This window comes from Phaethon lepturus, unplaced genomic scaffold, assembly GCF_000687285.1.
Source record: "Phaethon lepturus isolate BGI_N335 unplaced genomic scaffold, ASM68728v1 scaffold30334, whole genome shotgun sequence".
In the NCBI taxonomy this organism is placed as follows: domain Eukaryota; kingdom Metazoa; phylum Chordata; class Aves; order Phaethontiformes; family Phaethontidae; genus Phaethon; species Phaethon lepturus.
This window is the reverse complement of record NW_010537503.1, coordinates 4,079-21,130: the sequence shown is the minus strand read 5'-3', so window position 1 is coordinate 21,130 and position 17,052 is coordinate 4,079. Positions and strand designations below refer to the sequence as shown.

The window sequence follows — 17,052 nt, the reverse complement described above, 5'->3', positions numbered from 1 at the left end:
TTCCCTGCAAAAGGTAGTTCTACTCTAACATGAGACAAACATTTGAAAATGAAAATACTGCTTTTTAGATACCATTTAGAAACAATTACAGTTTGGTCCCAAACATGGAATCGGTTCTTAGTTTTATCTGAACTTGCTAATGCTTATGCAATAGCTTTCTTATTTCCGTAAGGTACATAGGTCTTCAGTGTGGAACTGAAGACTGTACATTGCCTTTAGCAATATTTATTGACCAGAGCTCGTCCAAATTGAAACTTGGATCCTACAACTGATGTCCAGCTAGAAGTACTACAAACATTGATTTATCTGCTGTATTTCTACCTCTGGCTTCCAGATCAGATTCGTGACTTCAGTTTATACTGGATGGTTATAAACATCCAATCCTTGAATGAATGTTCTTTGCTGCTTAAATTATAGCCATGTTATCACAATCCTTTAAGATACAGCAATGTAATGTGCGAGATATAAATGATATATAACATATTGTAGGATATTTAAAGTGATTTGAGCCTCTAATAAATCATGTTTATCCTATTGATTTCTGAACTCTTGCTATAACTAGTCATGCACCTATTTTGTATGCAGGTCTGTATAAAAAAAATTCCAAATGCTCATTCCATTTGCTCACCTACCGTTACATAGAAGGATATTGTTAAACAATGCAAATTTTGTGCCTGAGAAATGACTCAATATGACTTTTAATCAGCTGTTAACTCTTAAACTGAATAACTTCAACACATTATTCTTGAAGTACTTTTAAAATTATTTGGTAAGTACATGTGCATCCTAAGGAGTATTTTTCCAGGCTTTTCTATTGCATTTCACAATTCTTGTTGCTAACATGTATATGATAAATAGGGTCAGATATTTATTCAACGAGTAATATCTGCTTGGGAAGGCTTTAATGTTAATTTTTAAAATATTTTAACATTTAAGAAGAAAATTGCACAAAATAAAGTGACTCAACCAAAACATCATTGTAATACAACGTAATGTAACATAATTATAATATTCAGGGCCAGATTTTCAGTTAACATACACTTGCTTGTTTTCCCTAGGTTAGCTTTTGGCTAACCATTCCATCTATAGGTACAAATACAGTCTTTGGAGAGTCCCCAGATGTTAGGTGGAAATACCAGACTCGTTTTGGATGTGGAACCTTGTCAAGAACAAACTGTCCCTTTTTTTCCCAGCTGATGATAAACAGAGAACCTTGTTAGAATGTGTTTGGTTTTGGTGGGTTTTTTTCACCTCTAAGAGCCTTTGCCCAAGACAGCCTATCAGGATATGGAAATAATTGGTTTTTCTCTCTTTGGTCCTCTAATGATGGGGATATAAATGGTGCCCAGATGGTGGTTTGACTGACTCATTTAATTTCCATGTTAGTAGCAGTACCCAGTGAAATCCCCAAGCCTTGGTGATGATGAGCTTCCATCACTGTTCTTCTTAAATAGCTTGGCTAGGGACTTAAAGCTCATTGCTTATAAGACATTCAGAAAATGCATTGAGAAATTATTCAAATGGAATTTGATGTCTCATTTTCAGAAGTAAAACTAACCTTCCTTACATAAGGCATGGAATTTTAAAAAGCAACAGCAAAGCAATAAACCATAAGAAAGGAGGGTCTGCTTGTCAATGAATTAAAATGGCAAAATTAAATGTGAAAGCAGAAAGGCTGTAACTGATGTTGGTGCAAATTAATGTTAAAATCTGATTAAAGTTTAGATTGAAACCCAGGCATACGGCTGCTAAGTAAGTTGTTCTAAAATAAATTACTCTTGCCTATGGCTATTCTCACACCTCAAAACAAAGTAATACTTCTTGATGATCTCAATAAGTTACTAAACTGCCCTTAAAAACTAATTTTGCATGAAACCCCAGAGCAAAGTCTTGGCAATATTAAGATGCAGAATTTTCATGGCAAGGCATATACTTATGAGTGCCCTGGGCTGCACGCTCTCATTTGGTATGCATCATAAAATCAGCAAGCACCCCTTTGTCAGGCACAGTGCTAGAGCCATGCATGGAGCACTGCAAAAGTACTAAAGTTCTTCCGCTTAGTGTTGGATCTTTTATTGTTTTGTTGGGGTTTTTTTCTATTTGTGTCTCTTTAAGCTTCTGGCTAGATGTTTTTTTTTCTTAATAAACATTTCATTTGTTTCCCTTTTTTTAAAAGCTCAGTCTTGCTTAAGTGAAACTTCTGTAAAGTTACTGTATTTTGTTGAAAATGTGACTTCAACCATGCAAGATTTTGGAGATATTTTGATTCAGTGTTTCATTTCACTTCCATTAACAAAGAAGTGAATTATATTTATATTCAGTCTGAATTTGAGTACTGAGTTTCATCCAAGACCAGAAGAGTTGACACCCAAGGCCGGAGTGTAGACTTCAGCTTATGTCTACTTAGTATTTCCATTCTGTGAGAATCCAAACTGGAATACTTGCCATCCACTCTTTGGATTGCTGCTTTTTGTATGACATCTGGGTGCCAGTCAAAGATTAGAGCCTCGTTATTCTAGACTGTATGATCATGTGACAGAGTGACTGCCATCGCAGTTCACATTTCTGTGCTTCCACAGAGCAGCAGCATTAAAAGGAAGTTGTACCACACAACGACTGATACGTTGCACCTTACTGAGCTGCTCTTCTAGTTGCTGGAGATTCTTGCAGTGTTGTGAGCACTTTCCTCTCACTGGTTTCATTGAACACTCAACAACATGCTCGATGGAGGCCTCAGGGCCCAGTCTCCCAGGGTCTGGGATAGGGATTAATTAAATTGCACAATGAAGAAGCAAAGATATAGCACACAATGAAGTGTACTTAGTTAATTTAAATGAATGCTGTAGCAGAGTTTTTAAAACTTAGTGTTTCGTAGTACACTAGTATCTAGTGCTGTGCTATAGTTAAAAATAAAAAATCCTGATGAGATGAGACCTCCTTCCAGTTCTGTTTTCATCTTTGCAGAGAAGTGTGAAGAAGCGTTGTTTTTAATACGTAGATGACAAGGTTTGGGATTCACAGTTAAGCAATGTGTTAACTCTTAAAGGTTAACTCTGTATGCATGTATTAGAAATTGGCCCGAGTCATGAAGTTTACATCTGTTACAGGATCTAAATACAAATTTCACTAAAGCTTAGAAATATTCAAATGTGATGATCATATGCATAGTTAACAGATCTATGCCTCTAAGCAGTAATTTGGCTGTGAGTCTGGAAAATTCCAATAGTCTGGAGGATTAACATCTTTTACCCTGGCAAGCATTTGAAAACATTATTTAGTTCAACATGCAAATGCACATCTCAGATTACATATTAATCATGATCATGTATAGTTTATCCTCTTTATCCCTTTCACTGTTGAAAATGATGTTAAATAAGATACGTACCAATTCCTGCTTGACCTACAATCCAGGAAAGTCGAATAAAAAGCATCACACCCCAAATATTAAGCATACATCTTACCTAGGTTTTAAACAAAAAATATGCATTAGTGCAATGTTGAAAGTAGTGTTAACAACCAGAAGGGTGCTAGTGTGCATTGCAGGCTTTTAAAGAGCACCCCAAACACCCCTCAAGTCCGCCTCCCTCTCTTACTTCTTAAAAGACCTTGGTGTTGCAGAACTAATCTTAAAGTTTATTTTCTTTTAATTTTTTTAGAAATGCAGATAAGTTTCTCACCAGCACACCCTTCACCCATCCGAACTTGACAAATCCTGTTTTGTTTTCTTCTTCCTTGCTGACTGCTGTCTCATCTCCAGCGATGCTTTCTCCATTAGCCACTCTCTCGACTGAGCCAGTGCTCACAGCTATGTTCTGAAGACGCAGAAAACAAATACATTTTTGTGCCAAGCAGAGGATACCTGGCTCCATAAGAGAGATACGGAAGAAAGGAATTACAGAGAAGATCAGGTTTTGCTGTCTCTGGAGTAGACTGCAATATTCTGCTCACACCGGGCATCAGCAGGTGGGCTTGCTAACAGGGAGAAAAGATGAAAGAATTGCTTAAGCAGAGTAAATTATTATCTAATACTAAATTGTTTTTTATTGTAAACTGTATTCAACATATGTGTTTTGTTGATATGTTAGCAGAGCATGATTTAACATAATGAGAGTCTCGTGTTTGGCCTCTACATGCTGCTGCAACAATTTATGAATAACGCTAAATGTAGAAACGGGGATAACTGCTTAATAGTGAAAAGAGACCTAGCTGAGTGCTGTATGGCAAAGTTATGTGATGAACTCTGGTGTTTTCTGTTGGATAAAGTACAAAACGTAATTGCAGCAGCAAATAGGTAACAAATTCTTGAAAACAGTCAGAGAAATGCCAGTTAAATGTAGTAAATAATGCAGTAAATGAATAATCCTTTCTGTGGTTTAGCCACCTGTGGTATAACCATAGTAGATAGGATTAGGAATTGCCATATTTGTGGTGTAACCAGAATAAATAGCCCAGAATTTTAGATTGTTAACATCCAGTTACAAACACAAATCTGTATTTTATCTCTTCAGCTCTTCTGCCCCAGAATTTTTGAGGCAATTTAGCATCATGATATGTTTCTTGTGGCTTGAATAGGAATTAGTCACGGTACCGAAGTTTATACTCATTGTCATTGCTGCTTTGTCTCTTCATTTTTTTTTTTGTACAAAGTTCTGACTGGTTTTGTGAGGAGTTGGCATTAGGTTAACTATTGTCAGGTATTGTCTGGGTCCTCTGCAAAGACCTTCAGGAAGGACCATGTACCTTGCCATAGTCTGGCAGAGGGTCAGAAGCGTCTGTCACTTCCGGAGAGGGATCACAATGCTTTTAGGGTTTGGAGGGGGATGAAAATAGTTCCAGATTAAATAAACAGGTCAAAGAGGGGAAACATCTGTGATTCTCTGAAACATATGAGGCTTTTTCATCTTGCTTAAGCTTCAGGGCTCTTTCTGTATTTTGTCCATGGACTTAAACACAACAAACAAAAACAAAACAGACCTAAAGATCAACTGTATATGACGCTTATGCTGATGTTTGGACTCCCACCTCCATGGATGGGGGCTATAATGCAAGTAGAGCCACTATGATGCAAGTAGAATGTAGAATGTATGTAGAATGCCTTTGACACAGTAAATCCAGGATAGTGCTCACAAATAAGAAATAAGTGACTGGATAATACATTTTGAGATGGATAAACTTGATGCCTATGGCCCTTTTGGCCCTAAGTGAAATGAGAATACAAGATCCATTGAAAGCCCGTGACTTTGAGCTCCTGAGTTATTTAGATAATTTTGACAAGTCTTACCCTAAAATAATAATGGCTGTGTTAGCTCAAAAAACAGTAAATGATTAAAGTGAGTTAAGGAACATTAGCAGAATAATATGAGGGGTTTTTGCTACAGCGTTTAGAATTTCAAAGAGAAAAAAATATAAAAGAGTTTGGGTTTTGTACTTGAAACAAATTGTTTCCTATGTACTTTGAATTAATTTGCCCTCTCTATGCTATTATCATAAATTATGGCCTTAAACCTTCCATAAATGCATTTTAAATTGGTGTGCTTTAGTGAATGATTGGTTATTTACCAAGCAGCTGTACCTGTGCTACTCATGCATTAAGGATGTGGAATGAAAGTGACAGAGCATTTTGAAAAGCTACCAAAATAAAAAGTAAACTGCCTTTAAAAAAAAAAAAACAACAAACCACCACACACAACATTTTCCTTTCCTTGTTTCAGAACAGTTTAGTCTTCATCTCTCCTGGGGCTAAAGATGATGAGCTCATCAAGTCTCCGTAACAAGTGTGGAGAATAGCCAAGATGAAGAAAGGTTAGATGATTTCTTATGTAGGGTAAATATTAAGCCCAAGTAATTATCACCAGCCATCATCTGTGAAATAGCACTTAGACTATTTTTTAGGGATTTAATTGGCGATTTGTGGTTTAATGTGTGCAAAAACTGACATGTCTTGCTAAACGATGACACTACATTTGACTCCAGCAGTGTGGGAACTAGATATTTGAAGTTCCTTTCAGCTTGCCTTACATTCTGACATTTTAAAAATTACATATTAAAAAGTGTATTGAATATTAATATTTATCTTCTGATATTAAGCCCAGCATCAAAGCACAATGGGAATGCTTATGGGATGTTTAGCAATCTGAAGTCAAACGTGTGTCGCTTCTTATCAGAATCTGACAATGGGCTTTGACAGCATAGTTGTCTGAGTTTCAGACTGAGTTGTTTGAGTTTCCAAAAAATGGGGGGGGGGGGGGGGGAGCGGGCGTGCCTTGAGGTATGGTAAGCCCAGATTTTAGTGTTAAAGTAAAAAGGAATAAAGCATCTTCTCCAGAACTGCATCTTGGGCTATAAGTCTAACACTCATACACATTCAATGTGGCATTTCATCCCCTCCCTTAGGGGTGACTAGACAGCCTGCTTCAGGCTGGGGCTGGTGGATAGGCACCTCCATCCAGCTGCCCATACTGCTTTTGCCTCCTGATAGGAGCTCAGCCTTTTCATACCATCTTAATACCCTTCCCTACTGATATACTATTTGGTGACCTCATGTTTGTTTATTCTTCAGAATAAGCTCTGTAGACCAAAGTGATTTGTCCAAGGTCACAAAGTGAGTCCATGGGACAGCCAGGAATAGTCTCCAGCTATGCTAATGGCAGGTCGTTTGTTCCAGTGCTGTGGTTAGTGGCTCCCAGACCAGGGCCACAACTCACATAAGGGCACAGCAGGTTGCCAGTGTAACAAATCCCATTACTACTGACGTTCACCTTCCTATTTTGTGAGGCATAAGATTATCCTTCTGTAAGCTGGGTACTGGAAAAAGTCTGGGAACGATCAAGCTAGATGGTGGTCTTTTCCTTAATAGTCCCAACCTGTGAAGCAATTCTCCTGTCATTTTATTCTGGCATGGAATCTGCCTTCTTTTTAATCTCCTCTAAGTGAAAGCATTAAAAAAAACCTAAATAAATTTATCTGATTTGGTTTAAAATAAACAAACCATTGAGAGATGCAACAGCAAAAAACCTAAGTTTTCTGGTAATGGTCAAAACTGAAAATCCCTTAACATGTTCAGTACATGTTCATTCAGCATTGTGTTCAAAGCCAGTACACTATTTTTCTCCTCTCTGGCCACTACCAAAGTAAATTATTTCTATAAGAGGAAGTTTCTTCTGGGTATGGAAATGTGTTTAGTCCCTTGAGTAGCAGCTTATATATCTGCAAATGAGTAGGGATACCAAATTCATATTCTTCCCTTTTCACATCCACTTTGCATTCATTTTTGGGAATAAATGATGACCCAGGTAACCTGTTTCTCCTTTCTTTGTAAGCCATTTTATGCAGTTCTGTGGACACCTTAGTTTAAATAAGTCAGGCCAAACTAGGAAGCTGTCCTAATAAGATCCTAAAGAATCGGGTCCTAATTTCCTAATGGCTATTTTTTGCTTAATTTCATTACTTTGTATTAAGCCTCCTTCGGACAGGTGATTCTCCAGAGAACTGGAGTTTGAACGAGATCTGGACCAGCATCCAAAAATCAGATGCTTGTCCAAGTTATTCAAGCCTCAGAAGTATGTAAAATTGAGCGGGATGGTGATAAGAGCATGTTTTCTCTGGAGAGTTCTCATTTCACTATTGCCCAATACAGAAAAAGAATAGGGGTTTTTGCTGCATGTTGACACTTCTAGTCTGAGTTTGACTATAGCGGTGATCTCTCTCTTTCCAGCCCTGCCCTGACAAGTGCACAGTCAAGAACCTCCAAAAAGCTTTGATTTTAGTTCTGTAAGTAGGTGTATCCTGTGTCTTTCCTCTGCTTTTTACAGAGAACTTGGTATTGTGGCTTAAGGGGGAAGAGTCTAATTTTACCAAAGTCAGTAGAGTATCATATTATTCTACTGTTTTGCAGTAGGTTTTTTTGATAGTTTAACTGCGCTTAATCTAGTTGTTCTTGTCCCCAGAAGTTCTCATTGCAACTTTCTATGCTATTTATTTTGCATGGAGGTGATTCTTCCACATAGGGAAATCAAGCCTTAAAAGATCTAGGTAGATGAATAGACAGCAAAATTCACATATCTACCTACCTCGGGCAGTAACGCAGAAGTTGGTGAAAATCTGATATTTGAGACTTAATATTACCAACTTCTCAAATTCTTTGCTGTGGAAGTTTTGAATATGCAAACCCCAAAGGATTATACCTGAACAATGTATGTTCTTCTGGTAAATATCCATAGAGGGTGACAAAAGTGAGGATTATCACAGTAAAAGGCATGTTTTGGTATTTCATTATTCATTTACTGTAGTGCGTATGTGGAAAAAAATGGAGCAAGCAGGAAGAGTCTGCTAAGGGGAGGTTTTTTCCAGCAAATCCATTGGTCATATGTATCAATAGTAAACTCCTACATTGTGTTAACCAAAAGTAGGTTCACTCAGAAGGGGAGAGGAGAAATAGCCCTAGAAAATCTTTCAAAGGCAGGTTAGCCAGTTGTGTCCTGCTATGGTAGTTCTCTCTGTAAGTGTATTTTGTTTTAAGACATGGAAATAGTCCCATCTGTTACATGAGCAAATTCTAAGCAGCTCTTCTATGTGATAGATTAGGAGGAGTTTAGCCAAATTATTCCTCCATAAATGTTTTCTATGTTGTCATTCAATAGGCTCTTCAGATTCTCTCCAAATTCACTAGTATAATGAGCATGAAGGCCTAAATTCATTCATTGAATCGGTACCTGAAAACTGATGTCTGCTAACCCTCTTCTGAGCAAACACTTTCAACCTCAACACCCTTGTTCTGGATTCTTTCTTGCTGTTTGCATAGTTTGTTACAGCAATACACAGGTAGTGCTTAGGATTTGTGATTAGTTGAAATTGCATTTATTGCACGTAACATTTTTAATACTACTTACGTATATGTAAAATGAATACAACAGAGGAATCTGTGAAACTTAGTTATGCATTGACATAAAATTCAAGTTTAGAATAAGTGTGAATTGTGTAGCTTTGTTAAATTATGCATTGATATTCATCATCTGCCATCCAACTCTTAAGTGAAACAGAAGAGACTCAGTAGTTCTATACTTTTAAGACAAGATTAAGCTACATTTTTCTGCTAATCAAGTACATTACTGTCACCTTTTAATAAAAATCTTTGCTTTGAGCAGGGTACAGGGCAGAAAACATACTGCAGCTACCAAAGGAAATACAGGAAGTGATTACTTGTACTTCTTCTCTTGGGCAAGGTCCATGAATTTAAGAACTTTCTTATATTAATAAACAGAATTAACAGCCTGGAAATGGAATATAGAAAATTTGTATCTTTCCTTTCCACTTACCTTTGCCAGTTGTTCATGAATTTCTAATAAGCTTGGTCTGCTGAGCTTATTCCCACTGACGCTGCCAGTGTTCCTATAATAATCAATTCTGGGAACGGGGTCCACTGTGTTGTGGCCAAAAGTTTGTAGGTAATACATTTTAGTGTGAGTATCATAGGGATGTAAACTAGCTTCCGTTTTCTCCCCATTTTGAAGGAAATTGTCATATAATTCTCTTTTTCCTGGTCTGTAACTGATTCTCAGTCTGTTATGTGCTTCGTCAGTAAAAGATGTCTCTTCATAATGTGGTGGGTCAGAGCCCACATCCTCCTGGGATGTTTCATTGTTGTCGTGGCTTTCATTAATTATGTTAACTTGAAAGCGATTTGCATTCGGATCCAAGAATACATTTGGCGAATTATTCATTGACATCTTCAGGGATGCTATGGCCTTAGGTCACTGATCTGTTTACTCTTCTGTTGCCGCAGCTAGTTAGTTGCAGCTACAGCAAAGGGTTTAGTGCTGTTGCATATGAAATCTTTGCTCTTTGACTAACGAAGTTCTGAGAAATTTTTCTTGAAATCTCTAAGTAGTCTTCCTAATGTTGTCCGCTGTGTTTCTGCCATAAAAAATACAAATAAAACATTTCTATTAACTTGCACAGTTAGACAAATTTTCCACCATAAGCTCTCCGCTGCCTCACCAAATATCGAGACTGTCATCCTATGATTTGTTGAGTAAAACAATAGCTGAGTCAAAGATTGAGTTTGTGGGGATGTTTCCTTCTGCAACAGATGCACTCGATCCCTTAACCAAACTAGTGGTAGTTTGCTACAGGCTCCAAAGGAGGTGAAGGCCTAAGCCGTAAACAGACCAAAAACTCTTCTAGTTTCAGTCTGTTCTCTGAAAATCTGCAACGGAGCAGAGTGACACAGTGAGCATCGATGCGTATGAGCTTGGAACACCAATCATACGATTAACATGTGAATAGCGGGTGGCTTTTCCAAGACTCATTTATCAAGGAACAAAGAAAGTTGTGGGTACAAGGAGTCTCATGCATACCTGTTCTATTGCAGGTAACTTGACTACAAGCCAACCACTTTATTCCATAAATATGACAGCCTAGGTGAGCCTTCTTTGAGCTCTCCAGGCTAAGCAGCCTGGCTGCATGGCAGTGATCTCTCCTTGAGCTGGGACACCTCTCAAGGTTGCTCCTTGAGGAAGAGAGACCTTTTTCCAATGGCAGATCTTTGGTAAGCGACCGATATTGCGCATAACCTTGTAGTATGGTAACTTTGATTTTGTCTCGGTAGTTTTGATTTGTACCTTGTTACTTTTGATTTGTGCCTTGGTAGTTTTGAATCATTGTTCAAATGATTGTGCTGAACAGTCATAGAGTAAACCTTGCCATCAAACTTTAAGTTGCACTTTTACAACATCATATTAAAACCACTTTTGCTAATACCTTTGACGGTGATTCTTTAAGCGCTCTAAATCACCCATTTGTGACAAATTGGCATAGTTGGCAGGATCCTAAATCAGGATTTGCAACACGATCTATATAAAGTGGGCTTTGGATCAGATTCCATCTACCTAAAATTGATTTTCAAATATAGTATTTCTTTTAATAAAACAATGTTTAATTGAAGCCAGTGGAAGTGTAGGCAGTACAAGGGATGTGGCACAAGATTCCAAGAAGTCCATTTACTGTTTATGTTCCACTTAAGTATTATGATACCATGTATATTTCTCTCATAGTCTAGAATTAAATTTGCATTAAAAGCTTGAATCAATTTTTTTTAAATTAACTACAAAAGCTAGGCTTTAAGTTTTCGGTAGTTCCAGGATGGCAACAATTTATGAGCAGGCAATTAAGATACAGCAAATTGTTCATTTTTTATGTAAATAAAATGAATGTAATATGAAGGAATAAATAGTCAACTGAAACAGATCCAAAAATAGCACTGGGTTTCCTAAATTATAATGGAGGAAATAAATGACTATGGTAAAGTAGTAATTATTGAGAAATATTAAACATAGTCCTAGGCATTGGAAGGTTCATAGAATTTTACACTCGATTTTACATTTGTACACTCAAAACACCCTTTGAGATGATTTGAAAAAAATTGTATCAAGTCACAGAATCACACAGGTTGGAAGGGACCTTGGAAGCTTATCTAGTCCAACCTCCCACTCAAAGCAGAGGGAACATTGAATGTAAATCAGGTTACTTAGGGCTTCCACCAGTCAGGTCTTGACATCCTTCAAGGACAGATTCCACAACCTGCCTTGTCAGCCTATGCTAATACTTAACTGTCCTCAAAGTGTTTTTTTTTCCCTGTATATCCAGTTGAAACCTTCCGTGTGTCACTCTATGACCATCATCTCTCACTCTCCTGCTGTGCATCTCAGTAAAGAGCGTGGCTCTGCCTTGCCAGTAGCCTCCTCATAAGTATTGGGGGGGCTGCTTATGTTCCCCTAATGCCTTTTCTTTTTCTGGCTAAACAAGCCCCATTTCCTTACAGGGCAAATGCTCCTACCCCTGACCATCTTGGTGGCCCTCCATCAGACACACACAAGTTTATCAACATCTTTCTTACATGGGCAAGTGAGGAGGGACAGGTTGACAAACTTAGAAACTGGTTTCCAGGTGCAGCCTGATGAGTGCTGAATAGAGGGGAATGACCACTTTGCTTGATCTGCTGGCTATGGTCCTGTTAACACAGCCCAGGACACTGTTCACTTTCATTGCTCCCAGGGCACGGTGCTGACTCCTCTGTAGCCTGCCGCTCACCAGGTCCCTTCCAGGAGAGTTGCTCCCTGACAGTGAGGCCCCAGCCTGTATGCTGCAGGGGTTTAGTCTGCCCAAGGTACAGGATTTGCATTTGTCCTTGTTGAATGTCATGAGATTCCTGTTAACCTGTTCCTCTAGCCTGTCTCAGTCCCTCTGAGTGTCAGCCCATAGAGAGGTGAACATAAGATAGCTGTACGATCTGCTTCCTACCTCCACTTTCCCACACAGACCTTCTCAAAAAACCAAACAAGTAAACAAAAACCCCAAGAGTAAAAGGGCCTTTTAAACATAAGGCCTTCCGTGGGTTAAGTACCTTTGCAGGAACTCACAGGATGGCCTAGATGGCCTTGAAATGAGCTGTTGAAACAATGGCAATCCATAGGACTTGAAACATACGTCTAAGGAGATAAGGCAGTGTGATTGTATAGACAGTAGGAGTGCAGGTCTGTTCAAACCAACTAAAAAAAGAGAGCATCCTTACACTGAAACTCTGCAAGTGTATGTAAAAGCAGAAAGTTTTAGAAACGCAATATATCTATTTAAAGGAATATATGAACTGAAAATCTGGGTAAATAAGCCTATTGGAGGCATTTTTTTAAGTTTTGTTCACAAGAGGTTGGGCTCAATGACCTCTAGAGACTTTTTCCAATTTAAATTTCTCAATTATTTTGGCCCTTTGGCACTGAAAGATAAAATACTGCATCAATATTTATACCTCAACAATGTAAATTTTCCCTAAAATCACATATCAAAATTGTAATTTCATCAGCTGATAATCATCAATGTCTTCCATCTTCAGTGTGAGATACAGCTAAAGCCTATTTTCTCCACCAGCTATAGATAATATTCTGCTGTCACCTCTCTGCTATGATACCACTTTATAATCCCTTCATATTTATGTTGGTTTCCCTGCTTAATGTTTTGTAAGCAACATGTTACATTTATTCAGTTTATTTTACTTCTACTGGGTTTGGATGATCAATATTATTATTATTATTATTCTCATTACTACTGAATGTTTCTGATCATAGATAATATTCTGCTTCCTTCAGCCTTTTAAAGTTGTAAGGCATGAAGGAGCAAAAACAAATCTCGTCATGAACGTCAGTGAAACTAGGTTTGTTTCCATCTCCATGACTGAATGAAATCCTGATTCTTTGATGACAATAAGACTTTTGCTACCAAGTAAAATGATTCTCTAATTTCACTGTCTTATTTCCATAATATTATTATTTTGCTAGGAAAAGAAAAGTCTCTTACCTTTCTGCTGTTCTTGAAAATAATACTTTGATTTTCACAGTGTATTTCCAGAGGTGTCTCAACTGTTATTTGCCATTAGTTTTGTTTTTCATGTTCTAGCATTATGCATAAATATTCAAGTTTACCTTATTCAGGATAATTTAACTTACCATTCAATCCTGTGTTTTTAGGGAAGGACAATCTGCCTCTTTTATTCATGTATATAGTGTGTCCCTCTCTTTGAAGCATTACAAACTCTGCCTTATTGGCCAGATTTTTCTGCTGCTTAATATACTGAATAGACCATCCAATCCCTCTCTTTCAAAACAGTCCCAGATGGTGATTTAGAGAGGCATTCTAGCTTGTTAACTATTAACCAGCAAATGTACCTATCCATTACAATTACTGGGTTTATGGTATTGCAAAATTTCTAAGGGGGCCCAAAAATACTTTTGTTATCTCCATTTCCCTCCCAGCTATGCCCGATTCTGTGCACAGATCATGATCTCTCTATTTTTCAGTTCTGCATATATAGTAATGGAGGTAACGAGTTCAGGCTTCTGCTCAGCCCATTTTATGCAGAAGAGATTCCAGTGAAGTCAGTGGGATCAGTCATTGGTGGGTCCTCTTGTCTTACACATGTGTTTTTGAACCATTTGCTCTTAACCCCATTCAAAGTTTTACTCTGTATTTTTAAGGAAAACCTTTGAAAAATTATGTTCTATGTATTCTTTCTGGGAAGGCTGATTCCCTTGTCTTTTGGGGTGCAGAGAAAGGCAAGCAGGAAATGATGAAGCTTTATAATCATAAGGGAATTGGATAATTGCTTCCAGCAATAGATTGGGTCAAGAACAAAAGTAGTAAGACAGTATTGGGGTTCTTTGGGTATGTTTGCTGTGTTTGCTGTGTAGATAAGAGATAACTGAACTATATTTAACCCAGATAACTTAAGTACCTTCAGCACTCTAACCTGACAGCAGAGAGCTCAGCTGTGCTGATTAGGTGTACGTAAAAAGAATGGTGGTGTCAGGTCTCTGCAGTGGATGATCCTGTGCAGCAATAGCAGATCACATGAATCACTGTACAGATATCTACCTTTGACTTGATGGTTAAATTAACTAGGATAAATGCAATATACTAAAACTCTGAAGTCTGGCATTTTTTCTTATGCAGAATCTGAAGCAGTTTAAAAGCTTTTACATTCACAAAATTGTTTATGTTTTATAATTCAAATGGACCAACGTAGATTAGTGTTGGCTGTTTCTCTCGTATGTTCTTCAGACAGGAGATTCATGTCCTTCCCTGTACAATCAAGTATTTCATGTTCCAAATGGCTCTTGAGGTTTGCTGTTCCACTGGCTGCCTCTGCCTAGTATATAGGGCAAAAGGGACTATATGTATTTTTCAGGGATACATGCAAAAGAAACCAGCTGCTGTAACTGATCTTGTCTTTGCTCCTCACTGCAAACAGAGCTGTTTAGCAAACGTGACAGTGCTTAAAATTCTAATGCCAACCTTCTTAAAAACTGAATTGAATTTCTGTCAAGTACTGTCACACTTGCTAAACAGCTGTGTATATGAGGGTGACCTTGAATACCCAGATTTGAGTCTCTGCTTTCACTGTTAGTTCTTCTCCCTTAATAGGATCTCCTATGACCAATTCTTCAGTTTGACAGTCTGGATCATACATTGTACACAGCTGTAGGAGCACAAACAGAAGAACCAGCTGTGGAGAGGGGCTGGAGAGCAGATCTCCAGTCAGCTCTGGACCCCTGTTGCCTTTGGGAGGTGGGTACAAACGGGTATGCAGCATGACTGGCTCTGCTTTGGCCTTGCCAAACTGGTGTAATTACTGCTGGGAGTGGTTAACTAGACAGTTTAAGTTCTAGTTTAAATGGAATCATCTTCCGTAACCAAGGGGAGTAAAAAATAGGCATGCCATGACCAATTCAGCTAGACTGTAAGATTGGTTACCTAACATTTAATTTTTCACCTAAAATTTTTATTGATATGGGAGACACTGGTGGACTGGGACTGTGGTGGTGTTGGTTCAGACTGGAGTTCTGAACAGGTAATATATTTTGTATTGTAGAATCAAAAATTTCCTTAATGATGTTTTTTTTCCCTTCCACTAATTCTGTTTGACTTTCTGTTGCTGTAGAGTAGAAGGGAGACCTATCAAAAAATACTCTCATAGGAGCTACGCACTGTTTGCAGAGGACCACATCAAGTTTCACCCAGGAGAAGCAATATACACTTTCCTTATAAACAGTTAGTAGTACAGCATCTGCTCTTCTTGAAAGGTGAGAGGTGAGTTAGCAATTGATGTGATCTTCAGCTTTCTCATTAGGTCCTTATTATTGGTAGTGTGTGGACAAACCCTTGTTCCTCTCATCTCAGCAACAGGTACACACATCTCCTGCAGGCACCTCCTCTGAGCCACAGACATCTATTGTCCTCCACCTCTGTATTCTCAGTATTCAAGCACAGTCTCCGAGCTTCAGAAAATTGTGTCAGATGAGGAGGGGAGGGGATTACCACTTAAGCATTCAGCATTCATAAGCCTGTCATTCGTCCTTCAGCTTTCTCTCTATCCTATCACGAGACACAGTAGAAATTAGATCCTTCTCTGAAGAGGCAAATATAACCTGATTCTTAAAATACTTTTTGGCCATGATAACTTTCTAGTGAATTGTTTATTGTAATATTTCTTTGCTGTTAACCATTTCTTACCTACCATTCCACTGTTCCTCAAATAAAAGCAATATGAAGTGCCTTTTGGGTTTGCAACAAATATTTATTTAACAAAATGGATGCCACCAACATATCTCCAAAATGCAGGTACATATAACAAATGTAATAACAGTTGGTTTCCAAAATGAAATCAACATCAATTTTAAGGCAGGATATTCTGTGAGTTTTCATGCAAGCGCATATTCAAATGTTCCTTTATCCAAGCCCTCAACTTCATCTTCCCATGTAGAAGAAGGCATACTACTGTAGGGGTCTAGCAAGATTTTGAAGCATCTGATAATTAAAAGTCCCAAGAAAACACACAAAATCCCCACAAAGGCAAAACCAGTTTTTTGCTCTAAAGTCAGAGGGAAGCCAGACATTTCGTTGACACTCATGCTGGCTGAAGTGTTGCTGCAGTAATTACTGCTCATTATTGGGCATCACATCCTGGTGACTCTGTGGGATTTTCACCTCTATTGCTTCTTTGCCTGCACAGAAAAGTAGAATTAGTTTGGTTAGGTATAAATGGGGTGTATCTGAGCTGTAGCATATGAACATTTGGAAATGAAAACCAGCTTGGATTTTAGTGGAGTCCTGTTGTTTTTTCACATTTAAATTAATGTGATAAAATTGCAACTTTTAGCCTCTGCACACCATCCACTTACTGGCCTCTGTTATGAGATCGCAAACTCACAATTTTCTGGCTTTCTGTCTCCTCAAAGCAGAGCAATTTCAGCACATGGCTATTGCAAACAGCATTTTGTCAGACTGGGCACAAGCCTACAGATTCTGATTTGGCAATACTCACCAAGGTCTTCATCTGGAGAAACCAGTGTGTTTTCTGAAATGGCTTTACACCTCAGTCCTTAAACTAGTTAAATTTGCATGAATTTCAAAGGGAATTTCAGCCAAATAATGTGGATTTTGCATATGTAATTTAGCTTATACATCTAAATAAATAGATCAAATTTGTAAAATAAAACATTATCT

The 17,052-nt window shown here is 38.1% G+C and overlaps 2 protein-coding genes across 3 annotated transcripts in view; both read right to left on the bottom strand.

Moving 5' to 3' along the window:
- The window catches only part of SLC12A1 (solute carrier family 12 (sodium/potassium/chloride transporter), member 1), a 47,275-nt gene extending 37,550 nt beyond the window's left edge, over positions 1–9,725 (bottom strand). For both annotated transcript variants that reach the window (XM_010286509.1, XM_010286510.1), the window contains exons 1-3: positions 9,315–9,725; positions 3,678–3,812; positions 3,386–3,461 (exon numbers count right to left, since the gene is read on the bottom strand). In XM_010286509.1, the coding sequence (XP_010284811.1) occupies positions 3,386–3,461; positions 3,678–3,812; positions 9,315–9,725 (622 nt within the window). The remainder of the gene's footprint in view (positions 1–3,385; positions 3,462–3,677; positions 3,813–9,314) is intronic.
- A 6,522-nt stretch (positions 9,726–16,247) lies between these two features.
- CTXN2 (cortexin 2) lies at positions 16,248–16,493 on the bottom strand. The gene has a single exon (XM_010286508.1). It carries the CDS (start codon positions 16,491–16,493, stop codon positions 16,248–16,250), a length of 246 nt encoding a protein of 81 aa, XP_010284810.1.
- Between the last annotated feature and the right edge of the window lie 559 nt (positions 16,494–17,052).

Coding starts and splice junctions, on each gene's coding strand:
- CTXN2 (XM_010286508.1), bottom strand. CDS start 16,493: ATGAGCAGTAATTACTGCAGCAACACTTCAGCCAGCATGAGTGTCAAC.